At 38.4% G+C, this 20,623-nt stretch overlaps 2 protein-coding genes across 3 annotated transcripts; both read right to left on the reverse strand.

Moving 5' to 3' along the window:
* Nucleotides 1-1,116: 1,116 nt before the first annotated feature.
* Nucleotides 1,117-3,791, reverse strand: LOC103707073. The gene has a single exon (XM_026804643.2). It carries the CDS (start codon nt 2,883-2,885, stop codon nt 1,665-1,667), a length of 1,221 nt encoding a protein of 406 aa, XP_026660444.2. The 5' UTR covers nt 2,886-3,791; the 3' UTR covers nt 1,117-1,664.
* Nucleotides 3,792-7,118: 3,327 nt separating this feature from the next.
* LOC103707075 (putative glucose-6-phosphate 1-epimerase) lies at nt 7,119-18,793 on the reverse strand. Of its 2 annotated transcripts, XM_017842789.3 has the most exons (9): nt 18,459-18,793; nt 13,703-13,777; nt 12,157-12,213; nt 11,902-12,062; nt 11,591-11,731; nt 9,610-9,721; nt 9,438-9,537; nt 9,016-9,258; nt 7,119-7,276 (listed from the first exon to the last, which is right to left on the reverse strand). In XM_017842789.3, the coding sequence occupies exons 1-8, from the start codon at nt 18,549-18,551 to the stop codon at nt 9,047-9,049; spliced, it is 951 nt and encodes a 316-aa protein (XP_017698278.1). In that variant the 5' UTR covers nt 18,552-18,793; the 3' UTR covers nt 7,119-7,276; nt 9,016-9,046. The 2 variants fall into 2 exon arrangements, with proteins under 2 accessions (XP_017698278.1, XP_008789653.1); XM_008791431.4 differs by lacking the exon at nt 7,119-7,276 and having other exon boundaries at nt 8,679-9,258; nt 9,610-9,712; nt 18,459-18,786.
* Between the last annotated feature and the right edge of the window lie 1,830 nt (nt 18,794-20,623).

The raw sequence follows: 20,623 nt of genomic DNA on the forward strand, positions 1-20,623 counted from the left end.
ACTGTTATGGTTAGAGTATCTTTTTAGGTTTTGATTGTACAGATATGTACCAATTCAATAACCTAAACTAATAAACATACAATCTTACTTGGATAATATACAAGGATATATATGACATTGTATAGTGATGTTTAAAGCTAGGCAGTCCAATTAGTACATGGCGGTATTTCAAATTACCATCTATTTTAACGTCAATACAGTCATGCATGTTCTGGATGATAAGCCAGAGAAGAAGATTAACTATTCGAAACATGTTTCGCAATCATTTTTAAGTCTGCATTTGGAGGTTGTAATCTAAAAATAATGACTTCTTTCATGAATTTATAATTTTTAAATCTTAGAATTTCAGGTCTTGTGGAAAGTATTTGGTTGTTAGAGAGAGAAGTTCAAAAAACAACTAAGAGAGAAAAACACAAATATGAAAAGTAGATATTTTCAATTTCAAGATTTTAAGATCATTTTGAGATTTCATCACACAACCAAACACCTCACCTTACAACATCAAGATGAGTAATTTCAAAAGCCACGAAATATCATGATTTTCCAGTATATCCACATGCAGCCTAAGCCATTTAATATAGTGTCCACTTCTCTCTCTTTTTTGTATCATTGTCCCTTTGAAGTACCACACCACTGCATAGCATTCCGTGTCTCTGTAACCAAACTCAGAATTGTAGGGCGCGGTTAATGTAGAAGTGGCACGAGCATGTATGATACATAATACCTCTAACCAGGATGGATGATACTATGTACTTTCTACATGCCTGCTCTTCATAAGGCACTTTCAGTTGCCACTGTGAGCAATATTGTATGTTCTCTAAATAATCTCAAAATTTGAAAATTTTATGATAAACATAAAAGTCTCCACAAAAACATGATAACACAAGCCCAATCAGCATGTTGTGATTCTCACTGCATAGTAGAAATCAGCAAAGAGGAAGTCAAAATATGAAACAGTGAGTCGTTCTATTTAAGAAACAATATTTGCTTAAAGATGCTACACATCCAAAACAACTCAACATTGATACTACAGAAATATGTCAATTAAGAGCCTAGAAGAATGTAAGAAATAAGGCAGTTATATAAAATTGGTAGCAAAGGACATACACAGCATTCTTTCACATACTTGATTTCTTATGTATCACTTGATGAGATAATTCAAATTTAATCTTCTGAAACAATTCATGAAATGGTAAGATCACTACTAAAACCGACGAAGCAATTTATGCAATTAATAATACATACAACAAGACCCCGCAAGACCTACAAGACATGATTGAACCTATACCAAATTACTAATCAATATTCCTGCAAAACTGTTTTCCTCCACATTGGCTGTAAATTATGTCAAAGCTTGAGATTTCTGGTTGTGGTGGAAGATATCCCCCTCACGGATGCTGACACATACAGCAAATGCACCAAACAGGGAATTCTTTTAAAAAACTTTCCTTCAGATGGACTGATTTAAGGAATGTGATCTTCAAGAAGGCCCATGCCTTTACAGAAATTTTTCGCTCTAAACTCTGATGATTTTCTACCAGAGAAGAGAGCCATTAATCTGAGTTTAGTTCTGTCCAGACTTGCCCAAAGGCCACCCCTTGAGGCTGTTAGAGATCCACCCAGCAACAATTTCGTAGATCTAGAAAGCTTGATATGAATCTGCCTTATTCTTCAAATGAACGGAGGCATATTTTCTCAAGTAGCAATGGCCAGTCTTCACCAAGCTGCAGTGGGTTTAGCTCCATTGCTACCCTAAAATCCTGTAGAGATATTGAACACAACTTTCTCAGATCATGTGTACCCTCTGAAGACCCACCACTACTCTGTACATGCATGTGCTTTCCCGGCCAAAAACCATTTATAGGCTTAGCTACAGGTTGCTTTATTGATTCGTGTCCTGACCTTTCTCCTACTAGCACAACACATGACCTAATCAGGTTCTTCAAGTAAGCATCTAAGCCATTATTCAGTAAATTAGCACATTCCATAGTCACCCCTCCCAAGCCCTGTGACCCTGCTATTTTTTCCATCCATTTCTTCAAAGCCTCAGTACGGCGTAGCTCACCCTCATCATAGTTGCTACTAAAACTACCAGTGCTAGTACTAGTTACCAATGGCAGACATCTCCGTGCCCCACCAACACTAGCAGGACAGAATGGTATCCCGAGTGGAGCCTGAAGATGACCTCTCTTGGAGTTCAAATCATTACTCTGTTCCACCTCCTCTCCATCTTCAACCAGACCCTTGCTATGTACAGAGGCCCGATCATGTGGTGACAAATTCTCCATCCGAGATCTCTTTGCCGGCTGCTCTGCAGGCCCACCTTGATGATGCTGCACAGGTCTCTTCAAATCGCAAGGACCCAAAATGCAATTCTCCCTGAAAATATCTTCATCAGAGGGTACTAAAGATAGGTGGCTTGGTCCAAGAGGATTTGGGCGGTCCTTGATCCTCCGGTCTCGAATGCCAGACCTGACTTTGCGAGGTGATGGTGGCAAGATGTCCCCATTGGACCAAATAGTTGGCGATGGAGTTGAAGCAGCAGGTGCCCGATTAATTCTGTCATCTCCTTGAGGGGATTTTTTCCCTGCACTTCCAATGGGCTTCAGGGCGGCCTTGTCATGAACCAGTGGAGGTGGGGTCTTGGCATGAAAGGCATTCTTAAGGATTGAGCGGATGAGCTGGTTGTGCAATGGGATGTTCTCGCGCCCAAGGATCAAAAGGCAGAACTTGTTGAACTCTGGCTTGCTCAGCTTCTGGGCCAACAACTGATTCAGGTAACCAAAATACCGCTGGGCTCGCTCAGGGCCGAGCTTCTTGGCTATCTGGGACTTGAGGTCGCCGAGACTGATCCGGATGGGGGGCGACATCGTCGGTGGCGGCATCTCTCAATGCAGGGCAGCCATATAATTCACCAGATCAACAGAATTAGGGTTCTCCTCTCGTTCTCTCTATCCTCTCTCTTAATTCAAAGTTAGGGTTTTTCTCCACCTTCTACAAACTACATGAACCAAAGCCAATTCCCTACTGCTCGGCCAAAACAATGCGGACAAAAATTTCACCTTTGGGGCACAAAACCCTAGGGTAAGCCGGGACAGAGAGGCCCACGCCCAAGAACAAAGATCCCCAGCTCGAACTCCTCCAAAAACCCTGGCCGGAAACTTGAATTCCGATCCCGTGGATCGCAACCCTAACGTGAACGGGACCTAGCTAGAGAAGCACCCAATTCGGCGGCCCAGAGCTCGAAAAAGCTATCTCTTTACAGAAGAATTGCTCGTCGGGGAGCTTCCAAAGATCGACTCCGCGCTCTGCGATCGGGGAATCCACTCGAACACGTCGGATCGCAGCGGGCCCACGGTCGGAGTGCGGGATTGGAGGAATCAGAGCGGGAGAGAAGAAGAAAAAGAGGAGGGCAGGGAAAGACCTAATCTTTGGGAAGAGAGGGGAAGGAGGGAAGGCTGAAGCTGACCTTTGGGAGCTCGAAGTGGGGAGGGAGGCGGGGATTCGAAGCGCATCACCGAGCGCAGAGAGAGAGAGAGGGAGAGAGAGAGAGAGAAAGAGAGCTCGAATTCTCTGTATCTCTGCTTCTCGTCTTTGCTTCTGCTTTGCTTCGGGCTCTCCTCGGTCTCTCTTCACCACTACGTCTCTCTTGCTCGCTCGCAAGGGGCTGCAGGATGGGATTGAGCTCTCCTTCTGTCGCTCTCGCTCTCTCGATCGCTGAAAGAGCTAAAAAAGAATATTTTCGCTCTCTCCCCCTCTCTCTCTCTCTCTCTCTCTCTCTCTCTCGTTTCCCCCCTTCTCCCTATCGGCCCTTTGTTTTCAATTTTTAATTATGCTTCCCTTTCCGTGTTTTTTTTTTTTTGTTTTGTATCTTTTTATGTTTGTTTTCCGAGTTTGCCGAGGATTTGGGCTTACTGGCATTGACGGTTAAGAAGTTGGAGTCAATTTTCTTCTTCGATGACGATCACAAATTAGTATTATTATTGTTTATTATTAATATTGTTATTATTGTTGGAAGAAAAAAGTAAATAAAATCAATCTTCGTGAGTTCATTTTGCTCAATTTGAGTGAGAGCGTACATGATGGCAAATATATTTCTTTGTACATTGGAATGAGAGGTAGGCTTTAACATAGGAGTAGATCATAACTGCCAAAAGATGTACCAAGGAGGATTGGAAGCTAGGCTGCAAGGGATTGAGATGGATTAGTGATAGGCAAAAATCCAATTTAATTCATATTTAAAAAAGTCAAAATCCAATTTCCTTTGAGTTGGGTCGGATCAGATTTACTAGTAATTTATTACTTCACTGGATTTTTAATTAAATCATGCCCAAAAATCCAATCATAATAGCATATTTAATTTGTTAATTACATCACAAGCATACTGTGTAACAAAATAATGTTAAACAGCATTTCAAAAACACATTATATATAATAGATTTCATTGATAACTCATAAAAATCAACAAATAAATTATTAATAAGCTATACTCGGAGAAGAAAACTATATCATATATTCGAAGAGGATTTGAAAAATATGTTATACTAATTTGGACACGATTGGGTTTGGTTAAGGTTCAGATTGAAAATTTAGTTATCCAAATTCATGCCGAAGCAAGTCATATTTTTGAATACAAACTTAATCCAAATAACTTCAACATTGGATTAATTTTTGATTGATTCCGTCGCACTTTTCAAGTCATATAGGAAGCCTTTTAATTGCTTTGAGGACTCAATGGAGGACCGAGCAGAGGTTATCAAAAATAACTAATAGCTTTTAGTGAGTGAACTTAACATGGATATAGGAGTGCAAATGGGTCGAGTCGGACTGGAATATGAGCAACCCCGACCCAACCCAGTTTTTTTGTTCAGGTCCTAATGTTGGATCCAGACTCAATCTAATAGAATATCGGATCGGGTCAGATTGGGTTCATTACTAAAATTTCTGATCCAATGGGTCAATCGGCTTAGGTCGGGTCCATATATAATTCGATCTCAATTCAAAAAATTTGGATTTCGATCGAGTCCAAATAAATCTGAAAAAGTATGATTGTATCTGTGAAGCAAAAAGGAGCCTTAATGATTACCCTTTTGGATATTGAAGGACAAAAACCACAAACTAGATAAGGTTGACTACCTGCAAAAACATGCAATATGGGAAACAACCCATGTCTTCATACTTAGGCCTTTTCTAGATCCATTTGTTACTTTGTTGCTACAAATGCTCATTATTCTTTAATAAGCCTTCAAAACCAAGCAATAAAATTATATGAATTATTCTATATTTTAAATTGAAGCTGTAAACTTAAGATGCAAAATACTCTTCACATACAGGACATGCACATCAATCATAAGGCATAACTTAAAGAACAACATGTGTTCGGACTTTTTCGGGCTCAAATAGTTTACTGAGTTCGGTTCGAGTCGGGTTATAGAGTTGGGAACCCAAAATTGCTCAAAATTCAAATGGGCCGGATTGAGTCTGAATTTAGTAAACTCAAATTCAGCTCGAAAAATGAAATGGATCCAATTTTAGAATCTGACCCGGCCTCACAGGTCCTCTAAAATGAGTCGAATCGGGTCTAAGCGGGTCAGATCCTGGGTCAACCCACCCTATTTGCAACTTTACATGGGTAGGAGTTGGAATTGCATTTAGCGTAGATTGTAAAATTAAGAATGGCCTTCTAATACATTTTGACGACTTATACAAGTCCACCCAATGCATAATAGACTAATGTGCTTGTCAATGTTAATTGCACCCCTCACAACTGTCATATAAAAGGATGATGACGCATGAAGTAACTTGCCAACTAATCTGGATGATGTGGCATATCATTTGACATTGTCATAGCAATTAGTATTGTTAATAATATGAAAGAAACAAAAAGCTTGAAGGCACCAAGAAAAACCATGATTTAATAAATATTTTTCTTTAGATTGCATATATTTAAACATGGTGACATGAATGACAGTTTTATAACAGACCCTCCAAAAAGGTGGGAATGACCCCACCAATAAGGTTTCGCTTGTTTTTGGTTCGTAATCATGTAAGTGCAAAGTTAATGTACGCAATCTTAGGGCTTTATGTTGGTTGATTTTGTAAAGAATAATGCGGATGGTGCTGCTGCCCGCGCTGCGAAGGGAAGGTGCATCGAAGGGTCATTTCAACATTTCAATAAACTAAGAGAGAGAGACCATGGCCAGATGAAGCGCTGGCATCGAACCACTAGGCAAGATCAATTGAAAGACTGTCTTAGGCGGCGTCGAAAGCAGCTAATTAGGAGCCGTGCAAACTAAACTGAGGTTTGTTCAACAATGGGAGTTAACTCGTTGCGCCATGGGAGATACTCCTTGCACAACCAAATGATCCCTTCAGTGTGTGTGTTAAAGCAGACTTCAGTCTTATCTAATGCTTCCTTGGCTAGTGATGGTCTGCTTGCAATTGAGTTGTAATTTCTTGGATCATGCCTTTATCTGTAGAGCTGTCACAGAGCAATTAACAACATTATAAGCCAAACAGGCAGCAGCTCCAACTCGATTAACTTGGCAGAGCAAATCTCACAGATCAATGTAACAACAAACTTGAGCCAAACAATTACAATTCGATTCACTTGGTAGAGCCAAAGATTCGAACAGTTTTGATAACTCTAAAATGAGCATTTATTTCCAACTGATTCAGAGATTTCAAGACATGGTGAAAAGAATTGATTAAGTTCTTGAATTGCGCTATCAGCTGGCAAATTTGGAAGGACAGCCTTTCTGGCCGTAACTTGTCTGAATGGGACTAACAATACAAAGTTTGGTGCTTTCCAAATCAGTTAAGATAGTACAATATCTGTGATAATCCACCAGACAAAATGAAAAGGTTTAATAGAAGGATCCTCACTGCCGTATAAATTTCAGACCCTGAGTAAACAAGTTTTACAGCAGAAGGCAACGAGCCCCATTAAAAAGATTAATTCATTCAAAAAGGGCCATTAGACCATTACATGCCCCTCTTTCTCATCCTCAAGAACAAAGTTTCATGACATGACATGCTACGAAAAACAAGCAACAGGTCATGCTTGAATTCATGTACCCTCCGGTTTGGGCCGAAATGCCTTTTCTTATTGATATATGTGGACCATGAAAAACAGTTGGTTATTATTGCACAGAAACCGTGCCTCGGGATTCATCATTGTCTATAAGATGGGAAAAAGAAAAAGAACGGGAATGGGCAAGAAAACAGCTAGAACTCACTTCTGGGCATCGATACAGAAGATGCAACAGGAGAGTGCCTGCAAACAACATGATATACAAATATGCAGATAACAAATATAATTAAAGGGAAAAAATGATTAAAAAACAAAAGAACCATCTGCTGAATAAGAACAAATAATTAAAAAAAGGAAAAAAATAAACAAATCATTTTTACAATTTCACTTAAACTAGAACCTTGGGATGGAGCTAAGGAGTTTAACATCGCAATATAATATCAAATTCATGATTTTAAATTTCAGCCCAACATTCTGAGACTGAAACAAAGACTTCTCATTTCGCTTGGAAGCAATCCTAAATAGAGGTAAATTTTTAATTTAGCTGCAATAACCTGCAGGTTGATATTAAATGTATACACGGCCAGCAATAATAAGTTTTCAATCATTTATTTACTTCTTTAGATAGTAAGAAGAATTAAATATATAATCTTGGAAAGGAAACATTGTATCTATATATGTATATATGTGTGTACATGCATCTTGGAAAGTTTTTAGAAATTTTTCAGGAATTACGAGAGACTTTCGAGGAGAGAGAGTGAGGGAGCAGGGTGCAGAAGAATGGGCTTGTGGTGTAATTTAGCTTTGTGAAGCTAGATTCACAAGATTTGAGCTTGGATTCATGAGATTTGAGATCAAATCTCCTATATAGGGTATCAAGTTTCAAAACCTAAGAGGTTTTGCTAACTCTTGTTGGGCGAAATCATAGACCGCCTTTATGTACTAATCTAATAGATCTATCATGAGCTACTTGAGTTAAACTGAAAGTTTTGCACTTTTCAGTAAAAAATATAAAATTAACAATTTTTCTTTTTTTTTAATTTAATTATTTATCAAGTGAAATAATATATTACACTCTAAATTAGTGTACAACATATATGTCAACATTTTATTATATATATTTTTAAATTTTTTGATAATTATAGCCTCAACAATCAAAATTAAGATACGTCGTCTCGGTATCAAGCTTCGTATTGATGCCACACTATCATTGTGTCAATATAGTATGGTATAAAGCTGGTTTAATATATCGAATATCGGTACGCCTTCCGTACTATATACTAGTATCGAACCGATACGGTGCACTCTGTACCGCCTGGTTCGGTACGATATGGCATACCACGATCAAAACTGTACATAGAGTTTTCTTGAGAAATGAAAAAATATATATGCACCCAGAGATCTCAAAAAGCACAATATGCTCTAATGATTTTTAAAGCAGTTTTTTACATTAGTATTTTCCTAATTTTAGTTTAAACCTCTTTTTTTCAAGCTTTTAGTTGAAAACTGCTAAAACAAAATGGAAATCCAAACTGCTAAAACAAAATCTAGTCAGCTCAACTGAATCTCCGACTAAGATTTCTAACCTCATTCAAAATTACTCTCTTAAAATAATAAACCAAAATACCAAAACTATAAATTGATGTTAAAATTAAAACTGCCCTTTCACATTGGTTCTATGATTGATGGAGCCATTTCATTATTCACTTATAGAAGTACATACAGCAATGTGATAGTTACAAAAACATGTGAGTCCACATGTAAGGTTTAGAATCCAAAAGCCTAATCGATACAGGCAGGTTCATGAAAAGATCTGCTCAAACGCTGGTCTAATGGCACAGTCAACCGCATCCTTTACTTGTCAAATGTTCTGTTATCTTGACAATTTATGACTTGGTGCACTGGAAGTTGGACTGCCAATGAACCAGTCTTGAAATACAATAATTTTAAAGTACTCCACGACTGGGATATGGAACAATTACCTATATAGGATGTACACAGTGAGGCAGCCGCTCAACCTTGAAGAACCTTTTGAGGATCCAACTGCCCGCTACAGTAACTGGAAGGAACAGCAGAGAGCTCTAGCCTTCCTTTCCATTCCTCACCAGGCTTCAGAGTGATGGGCTTCTCGATGGATGCGGCCTCCACGCATAGCATATATTTGTACTCATCATCCCCAAAATCTGCCAGGGCTTTGGCTTTCCTGTCCCAAGGATTCCATACCACTGCATGGAGGAAAAAGATATGCCACCAAGGACTTCATCATAAGATTATGATTTCAATTTTCTATTTCCCTACCATTCTTCATGCAAGCAGTAAATATGATGGGAATCCTCTGAGGTTCAAAGAAGATAGAAGATAATAGGGGAAAAAAAGGAAAATAGATACTAATATCATAACTCACCTGCATCTGGCAGGCCATCTTTTCGCAAAACAAATGTCCTTTTCTTTTCATGATCCAGAATTGCGATCTTGGTTGGCGTGCTTAAATATATCTTATGCACCTTTTTTGAACAAGAGCGATAATATTAAATGGCAAATTATAACAGCCTATATGACCATGTTGATTTACTTACTTCAGACTCAAATGTAATTGCATCTCCTTGTTCTGTGAAGCGCTCCCTTTCCTTCAAGTTGTCAAGGTAATCCATTGTCTCCAATCCTTCTACCCGCACTTCACTGAAACATCTACTTGAAATTTAGGTCCAAAAAAGTGGGCGAGGAAAAAAAGGATCATGAGACTGCATATTGCCAAAACTTTAAAAAAAAAAAAACAAACATTAGAGGTAGTGCTAAATAGGAACGCTTGACTATATGAGGATTCATAAAGACAACCCCAAGTAATTTAGACAAGGCTTGGTGGTTATAATTTTGGTTACTATTTGTTTCTAAACAAGCAGCACAAATTTACCAAGCATATAAGTGGATGAAATAATATAAACTTATGGTGAAAGATCTTTTTGGAAGAACAAACAATTTCTAATTGATCTAAGAAATATTAGCAAAAAGTTGGCAAGACAAATTTATCCTTTTTATATATTTAAATTGGAATGAGGATAAGGAGAGGCAAAAAAGGCATGACTTGCTCATTAAAATGCTTAGCAAACTAGATATGATAGAGATTTAATGGTGTTAGTCTTCAGAAACATATGACTATTCTGTGTATGCACAGATACTGTATTTGTATCCAAAATCTAATGTATGACCATGTCAACACTCATATTTGATTGGTGAACTTTGGTGTACTCAGCTGCGCAGGTGTGCGCACGCGCAAACATACATGTCCAGAATTTATCTAAAGTATAAATATGTCAATATCCAATTATGGGTGAAACCAATGTAGGTCAATCAGATATATTAGCTATATCCACATTCATGACTATATATGGATGGTGAACTGAATAAGAATGATTCATATCTATTTACAAGAAATTAATGGGCACTGAATAAACCCAAGCATAAACTCATATAGCCACTGTATTTTTGTTCATAATTTCCTTTGCCCTGATAATTTCTTTATACCAAACAACCGCCTCTAATGCTTGCGACCTCATTCTTTCAAACCCACAAAAAGAGAGATAGAGAGAGAGAACTAGAGCAAGAGATGATGCCCATTTACATATGACTTCCAAAACACATCTAGTTCCTTATGCATGGGATCTAGAAAAGCTCAAACAAAATCTCATAAAACCACCCTAGCAGGTTGTGTGCCCAGGAAGCATTTAATCAAGCAATTAATGTCAATGCCCCTTTCTCATCTTTCCTCTATTTTACTTGAACCTGAAAGCAGCCTGATCCACAATCAGGAGGTTTCAACTCAAGAACACCAGCATGGATAGATTACAAGGCCAAGCCATGCCTCTTTGGGATAGCCTACTAATGAGAAGCATCACTAACAGACCATGAATGCACACAAGGAATATGCACTTGCAAATCAGCTGTGAGCTCTGCAACATGAGCATGAATTCTATGATAGTAACGCTGCCAAAACCTGATTCTGCAAGGACTCAATTAGACGTATGTTCAGTGCTCTTTAGTTAACTGAGAGACAGAAGGGTGTAAATGACCATCCAGACAGAAAAGGTGCCCATGTTATTCCATGTGTTCGAGTTTGGACCCTGGAAATGACCATACAACATTCTAGAGGTTCGATATAGGATGAGTAGTCATGATTACCTATAAGGTCAGGACTCTTATTCAAATGGATGGCTGACATTAGTTATAGGAGCTAAAGTTTGAAGTTGTAGTTAAATATTATTTTACTTCTTTTTAAGATATATCAGTATTGAATCCAAGCTTACTTATTGACTTCAATAGATTAGATAATAAAACAGTCTAGTTTGTTATATAACTCTCTATTCTTACATTAAATATATCAAGTCCAAAAGCCCCAGAACACTTCATTCCTTTTCCTCTATTTTTTGTTCCGATGCAACAAATTTCCATATTGCTCAAAATGGTGAATGTTCATACAACTACTTAACTCCTTATGAATACATATTTATAAAAGACAAGGCACAAACATACAAGAAAGTTAGCAAGATTTAAGTGACAAACCTGATGTCAGAGACAGAAAAGTATGTGTGATATGCAAATGTAAATGAGAATGGTTTTCCATCGGTATTGGTGTTTCTTATGCGCGATGTCAGCATCAAATCTCCTCCAGGTGCCAGAGCAACTCTTAGACGAAATTCATAACTGCCATGATAGAAAATCAACAGTAGTGGTGCAGCGAAGCATAGAATGATGCAAAATAATGTGCAGTAAAGAACTTAATAGAAAGAAAATTAGACAGACATGATACTGATAGCTTGTGTATAATTTATTAACAAAAAAACAAATCTGAAGTCCATCAGCAATATAGCAACCTGTGAGGCCAGATCTTGAAGTCTTCTTCAGATGGTTTGAGGATTAAATCAATGAAAGTATTACTGGCACTGTTTGCTGGAAAAGCTGGCGGGTTAGTGTCGATCCTCCAAACCCTGTTCCTGGCAAAGCCATGCTGTTCAAGAATTCCATGGTTCCCAAACTGCATGTGCAGATGTTTTTTTGGCTGGTGATGACGATTAAAGTACAAATGAAGTGTAATTGGATCATAAATACATAATAAGAAATAGTCATACTTGAGGAAAGCATATTGGGATGCCCCCACGTATTGCCTTTGGAGGCTTGAAAAAAGCCTATAAATAATAAAAAGGGGGAAGTTAGACATGTATATCAGATGATCGAGAGCAAGATAAATGTCTGAATTAGCAAAACCATTAAATATAAGACGGGCAGCTCCCCTGATGTATATCTACCTAAGCACATGCTGTGTGAAGAAACCCTTATGTTGAACTTAATTCAATCTAAAGAAGGGACAACATCAAACCGACATTAAGAGACAGATGTTACATCTATCTCTGACTCCAATGACCATAACTAATTAGCCTCATAATGAGGTACTGTAAATAAAATGAAATCATGCACTTTGTTCACATGATGACCGCAAAATAGCTAATGAAACATAAAAAAGCCTTGGGAAGGGTACAAAACATACAAAACATTTGAACAGCAGTTTAAGCAATGAGGAATTTTCCTTCTTGTTTCATGGCCAAACCCTTCAAACAAGAGGATGATGGTGTCATGCAATTGTAGGCCACAAAGAGAAAGAGTCTAAATAGGAGTATCATATTGACATAAAAAGAAGGCATAAGAGTAACTTTTCAAGATAAAGACGCAACACACTGATATATGCAATTAGAAAAAAAAGAGAGAAATAAGACAAGGAAAAAGCTATAATGAAAACAAAGATATTCAAAATATGCATAGGGTAGGGTTCAAAAGAGAAAAAAATGAACAGTTGGTTACGTAAAAGGAAAAAGACTTCAAAGCGTATGGTTAAAGCCTTGAAGGAGATATAGAAATAGAAGAAAGTGATACAGATACCCCTCATGCTCATGAAACATAGCCCTCCAAAAGGTCCATTACATTCACCATGAAATAGACAAATATCTATTAGTTATTATTTTTTAACCTCCAACTCAAACTTGAGATAACATCTCCATAGTAGAAGTTAAATATAACATCAAAAATAATACAATACAATCCCTAGAGAAACTGATCCTTAGTTGCACAAAGCATGAATGAGCATAGAAACAGCTCTTGGATGGCACCAAAGCAGCAAGTGGTGAAGCTAGGAAGTGATGGCAAGCAGGAGTGCTTAATTAATAAATGTTCGAGTAGAATGTATTTAAAACAGGCATAGTCATCCCAGGCATCCAATTAGGCAGCATGATAGCAATGAACATCTGCTAGATGGGGGGATAATTCCCAAAACCTCAAGTACAAACCAAGGGTTCTAGTAGGGATGCATTCAGACAGCCTGCCTAAGGTCTACAGAATGGCCTGGTATCCAGTGGGTTTTCATCAGCACCCATCCATTATCTTTTCATATTTCCTGCTCATGTACTCCCTCTAAATAAAACATAAGTATTTCACTAGTATTATATTATTTTTCTGGTAACAACTAGCATTATATTATTATAGCAAATTAGCAATAGTATTCAAATATGGAGGTTCCTGATGATACAATAAATAACAAGGATCATTTGAATATATGTCATCTTGTAGAACTTTCATGCACCTATTTTGTAATCCTCGGCAAAAAAAAAGAACCAATGTTGGTACCTTGCTGCTGACAAAAAGCATCTCCTCACCATGGATATTTTTCCAAGATGTTACTTGACCTCCATACAAATACACCTGCCAAAAGACGAATGGATATAAACACAATATCAGAGTGGCTACTGCAGCCGCAACAACAACATGAGCATCTTTTTAGTTTCCATTTTATCAGGAAGTTGATATTAATCTAAATCATGCAAGTAACTTTAGATATAAACAAGTAATCCTTAGTTAAGAAATTTCAGCATAGAGCAAAAAAGACATGGCATGGAGCAGATATCCTAAATCATGCAAGCAACTTTAGTCATAAATAAGAAACCTGTAGTTGAAAAATTTGAGCGAAAAAAGAATGACAGAGAGGGGTTATCCAAGTTGTCAAAAATACTCAACAAGGCAAATGGAAGCAGGGTAGAGACCAGCAAGCACAGTATGCCTCCATTTAAAAGAATATCACCATAGGCAGCACAACAACAGAGTAACTGCTAGGTATAAAGCACCAAATTATGGGATATAAATATTCACATTTCAAGGGCTTTTTCATGTAAATGTAAGCTCTAAACCATTAAAACATGTTCCAACTAATTCATTCAAGAAACATGCACATTACCAAAAACATGGGTATGTTAACGTGGTACATAATAAAATAAGATTAAGATTAACTATGCATATGAAACAAATTCATAACGACTCGTATATATGCAAGAAATTCACATATTCAATACACATGATTGATTGAAGAGAGATTATTTGATGGATAAACGTGATCCCATCGATCAATGAAATATTTGAGGTCTGCTTCTTGCCATTTTTATTAACATGAACTCACAAAACAAACCCCCAATAGAGATAGTATGATCAGTGTTAAGAAATACAGACATGCAGACATTACACATCAAAATATTTGTGGACACAAAATACCAAGGAAATCAAAAGCACTAAGTGTAGTTTTGTTGGGCCAAGTGATCTCTAAGATGTGGTTGGCCTGTGCCAGAAGGATCAGCACTAAGACATGACCTCTTTACACAAACCATAAATGAAATCACCACTAAAATTCAATAAGATGTGCTGTTATGCAATCTGCAAATTGATAAAGTCCTGACAATAGAACAAGGTTAAATGCTCAATTGTAATTAAGAAGGAACGGATCCGAAAATAAAGGCTTATGAATCAGTTGTAAGTGTTGAGCAAAAACAAAATATCGAAAGCTACTTGGAAACGAAAATGGAAATGAGGATACTATGAGTCAGTTATCAGTTTTGAGATAAAAAAAATGGAGATATATACATATATATAAGCATTTCTAGTAAAATTAGAGGCAGGCAGATAAAGAGGAGAGACACTTCAAGGAATGTCATGTGATCGAAGCCTTCCTTGGCAACTTAAAGGAAGACTTAGTAAAGAAGGATCTGACAACGATAATAAAGCCCAACTTTTATGGGATAAAAAAAGATGTTGGTAATATTGAGGGTCTAAGAGAACATAATGAGTATGCATGGTAAAACTAGGAAGAGGACGAATATATTAGAGGAGAGAAGGAGGTTGCAGCAATTAAGAAATAGTTTGGGCACGTGCAACAAAGCTTTTTTGAGGAGGCTCGAGTATAGGGGAATGCTTGAATTATTTCAAAGGGTCTTAGAACAAGCCAGACGGGATGGAGGTTACAAGAAAGGATTACCAAATCCAGTAGTAACACCGGAGCCAACTCAAATTGTTATGGTGATGGGTTCTCGAATCATAAAGTAATATTTGAAGCACAAAAAATCATAAAGGGTATCCTCAGGAAAGAAGGGAATGTTAGACGCATCATGATTGTAGTTAGCTTCACCTTAGTTTATTGCATCATAGGTAGCAGGGATGGTAGCAAGGTGAAACATCCAATATTATCATGGCAAGTATAAAACACAATTGTTTATGCATCTATAGCAGCAAAAGTAAATAAATAGCAGAGGGCCTTTATTTCGCAACATATCCAGTTTGTCCAATCTATAGTAGAACAAATCTAGGGAAGATTGTTATAATTTCTTGTATCGTAATAACCTATAATTAAATAGCACTTGCATAGTAAGATATTAACATTCTTTGAGGATTTAAATTATGAAAATTAGTGATATTAAAAATAAAGATCATACAGATTTTAGACATTTAAACACATGAAGTACTTTTATGTGGATTAAATATCACATGGAAGAGATATGATTTCTTGTATGGAACATATTACTAGGCCAGAGTTCGGTGAAATTTGACCAAGTCTATTGAACAATGAAATTTACATGATTAACATTATCCACGTGGAGTATGATTTCTCAGATTCAATCCAATATTAGACAATAGGTTGCTCTGACCTTTTAAAAATTTTTCAGCCATATACTGCGTCATAATAATAATAGATAGTGCTAAATTTGAAGGAGTATTTTCTCTAGAGACTGGTCATCTGTTGTACGCTTGCTTGGACGCAACCTACTAGCAAATGATAGCATGCTCTTTGACATTTTAACTAGGAACTCTCAAATCATGGAAAATAATAACAAATAACATTGTCAATAAAGTTGCACAGAATTTGCATTCCAAAACCACGAGTCTACAAAAGAAAAGGACAGAAAAGGAACGCCCTTAAAAAAATGAATCTGTCCCAATTGTCCGATGATGTGACTAGTTGAAGCGCCAAATGGTTGGAACAACTTAGAACCATTAAGAACATACTTAACCTATTCACCCATCCCTAACCTTCCCTCATCTGCCTTCTCTCAGAATTTTCTGATAAAAGTCTTAAGATGGTCACCTCAAGCCAATTAAAAGCAATAATGTTTCTATAGCAAATGCATCTAGTCCTAGCTATGGCATCTTGCAACCTTTGGAGTTCTGAAGATTTCTCCTGTACCAACATTTGTTAAATCTGTAATCCCTGATTAAGAGTACTTCATCAGAAAGCAACTCTATTTTGAAACTAAGAATAATAATCAGAATTTAACAACAATAACAAGTTAGCTCAGAAATACTATATGCTTTTGTAAATACTGAAATGTTATCAGGATAAAAGGCGCTCAGTATAAAACCTATGATAAAAATCATACTTTTGAGGTCCGACATGACTTCCCTATGTCATACCTATCAATTACGCAAATATTTGTAGGATATATATGTATAGCACAAAAAAACAAATAGGCATAAAAGTTTCAAAAGGGATCTAAATATGGAAACTACCCAAGGAAAAGTAGTACTACTTTCGAAATGATAATCTAGGCACTCATAAAAGTTGCAGCAACTTCAATAAAAGGAAAAAAAACATAAAAGGAAACCAAACACTTGCAAAGCAAAACAAAATAGATGGGTCATCACAACTGAACTAGATCTCTCACAAGTGACCAAGCTTATGTCCATGAGCCTAATAATAATAAGGTATCTTATAGAAAAAAATAATGTCATAGTCAAATGTCAAGCTTGATAAGAATTTCAGCTAAAGCATCTCAAGGGGTTAATACTGCAATTCAGCAGTGCACCTTCACTAAGCCAAGTGCATGGACACGGTCGATGGTACTTAAACAACAATACCAGAAGACAGTTGCTATGCCAAAACATGTGCATTTACAGGACACAATGACTAAAATTAGTGAAGACCAGATAAAGTTCCAGACTTTCACCAGACATAAGAAGCATGAACTAAATATTGCCATTCTTTCTACCTCGTCATGAGACTAAAGAAAGCCATGATTAAAGAAGAACTGAGAGGTATCACCCAATCTAAGACAACTGCAGAGGACAAGGGAAACAAAGCCAACTTGAGCAATGTCCAAGACAAAGCCAGGGCACAAGACGTGTGACATGCCAAGTCCTGTATCTCATGAACCTTTAGCAATCCTGTTTTCCTATTGCTAGCAGGGAATTCCACTCAACAATTTTTTTTTTTAAAAAAAAAAGATTTAGTCAGAGAGAAGCGAAAAAGGCCTCAAAACCATATACACCACTAGAAAAGAAAAGCAGCATCTAGCCAAAGAAAAAAAATGTGTCTATCAAAAAACAGTTATGATTCTTGGGCTGGATTCTATAAACTGTCCATTTCCAACCCCAGCAACAGCAGCAGCTATCCCAAGAACCAACGCATCAAAACACAGCAGCAGCCGCAGCCAGAACAGTTGCCAGCAACCAGATAAGGAAAACAGGAACCAAGAACCCTAGTGAAGGTCTAAAAATAGTTCAGACAAAAGGATTTCAAGAAAGACAGCCTGACAAACTCTTCTCCACTTTCTAGGCATTCCAGTGACAGATTAACTCACTCATTAAATTATATATATGTACCTTCAGGTTCACCATATATTAAAGAATAAAAGAACCCAACGCGGCACTTTCATCAAGATTATTTTCTTTTTTACAAACTCATAAAGATCAACCGCCCGCATGGTATTCTCCATCAACTATTTGTACACAAGATCAAGATAATGGAATCAGATGGGTTTTTTTGACATGCCATAACCAACGGCTGGCAGCAAGAAGACACATAGGCTAACGCAGAAATCCACGGATTTATCAAATAATCAGAAGAATTAACGAATTGACCTATCAAAAACGGCTAAAAAGACATCAGATCCAGCAAAACCGGAACAGATCGAGTTCTACCGCCACAAAACTCCAAGAAACGTTCTAGAATCCAAATTCTTTATCCAAGACATGTCTCCCAACTCGAATCCAAGAAAGGGATAAGCTCAATCAAAGAAATAAGAATTCTGAAGAAAGATTCGAGAGAAGGGAGTGGGAGAAACCAGACCTCGGCCGAACTCCCCCTGGCCTCCCTCAGCAAGACCTTGTCGAGGCCGTTGATGCCCTTGCAGAGCTTCACCGATGGCTTCCCCGCCGCCATCGCTCAAATCCCATAACCAGCAACCCTAACCCTAGCTCCCAGCAGTCTCCTCTCTCTCTCTCTCTCTCCGCCCGGCCGCCGAGACACTGAGGAAGACGAACAGGGAACGAGAAAAGGAGAACAAAACCTCTATCGGAGCTCCGCTGGACAATTTATCGGGAACGAGAGAGCGAGCGATGGTTCTACCAGGCCGCCAACAGGCGTATTCGAGGCGCTCGCCACCACACTTTAAATCGGTTACAATTTCGCGCACCGTTCAGACGAAACACCACAGATGAACCATTTCTTGGGGCCTCTCTTGGTACAACGCTCGCTAGTTTGGGTTTAGTTTCGGGTGTTAAAAGGACCGAGTGTTCCTTACTGCTAGCTAGCGTTCTACACACTTGGTCTCGGTACGATCAACCCTTCAAAAGACCCTATCCGGATACATTTGGGCCCACATTCCGTCAGAGGGTGCTTTCTGGGCCCTGGCGTCCTATAGGTCGGTGTATTTGAATTTTTTTTTTAATCTATCGGAACTACAAGCAAACCATCCTGGTGGACCCCACAGAGTTTGTGACCGAGGAGTCGTATACGTTTCATGTTATCAGGAGTCCAATTTTCAAGTCAAGTCTCAAGTGGAAAACTAATTCATGATATGGCGTTCACGACAAAGCATCAAACCAGTGGAGGAGAAGATCTCAACCGTCCATTTTTCAACGGTATCGCTGTATGTTATGCTTGCCTGGGTTTTCTGGTGCGGGAGAAGGGGGGGACGCCCCTCATCCGTTGAGCCAGCAGTTTGTACGGTTGGATTGGGATAGAACAAAATGAGCGGTGGAGACAGCCCTACTCGTGGAGCTCACTGTGTACCACATTCCAGGACAAATAATTGCGTCTCTTTTCCGCATCCGTGGATTCGCCGCTCGAGCGCTGCAGAAGAAACCGCCTCCGGTATCCAGATATTTGTTGCGGAATCTCTCAAGATTGCACCGCAAATCGTAACCATGCGCTTCTACGAATAATCAGGATCGTTCGATCACTATCGAAGGGTCAGTTCTAGCAGCTCCCAGCTTCTTGTATTTGATGGATTTGGGCAGTAGGGCCATCGACAAGGACGGTTGAAATGATGGGTCCACCGTATGATCATGGACTCGGCCTAATCAACGGTGGACCCTCTGCCGAAAGTTTGAGATTAGACGCATGCCTTTTTAACTGTACAACGAGATGTTTGGGTCGGAGAAGCTCTGGTCGGTTGGGTTGGGCCCATCTGAAAATGAAAGAAAGGATGATATGTCGTAATTTAAACTAGTTTCGTGTTCCTCCGTTTGATCATAATTTACATGAGCAACTGATCTTCCCAACCATAGTTTGCAACCCCAGGACTTGACCCTAGTTTCATCTCTAGGTCTCTAGGATTTGTCAGCTTACGTGTTGCACCATTATTTGGCAAGATACTAGATTATTGTCATCAACCATAACATAAGAAATGGCTTAGCCCTCCAGAGCAGCCATGCTATGCCGTCTCATGCAAGAACTTTCTTTCCAGATATTTTTTGTCGTGTAATTAATGGTGCATGATGTGGGCCACCCTGTCCATGCCACGTGCCCCGTGACCTTTGTACTCTACCAATGTAGTTGATGTGGACTGCCGACGTGGCCTAAGGGACACTACCTCAGTGGTGGGACCGACACAATTAGTAGGGAAGGCTCGTCGCTGTTTAAGATGAGCAAAATGGAGCCGTGCCTGACTTTGATGAGGATACTACCAACTCCAAGGAGAAAGCATACCAAAAAGCATCACATTGGACACCATATTTTCCATGAATTCATGAAGAAATCTAGGATCAAGACAAGACACAATGTTTGTCTGTACTAAGATTTGTTGCCAATATAGAGCCAGCTTAATCTCATACATCATCTGGCTTCATTCTATTAAACATACAAACATGGAAGGAAGGGGATCCCCCCACCACAAAAAAGAACAATTTAAAGGATGGCATCTGGTTCAAATTCCGTAAATGATGATGTTGATGTAGTAGTTTAAGATGACCTGACCTGATGAAGCCAATAAAGAGCAATCAATAATATGA

This window comes from Phoenix dactylifera, chromosome 7 (genome assembly GCF_009389715.1).
Source record: "Phoenix dactylifera cultivar Barhee BC4 chromosome 7, palm_55x_up_171113_PBpolish2nd_filt_p, whole genome shotgun sequence".
Taxonomy (NCBI): domain Eukaryota; kingdom Viridiplantae; phylum Streptophyta; class Magnoliopsida; order Arecales; family Arecaceae; genus Phoenix; species Phoenix dactylifera.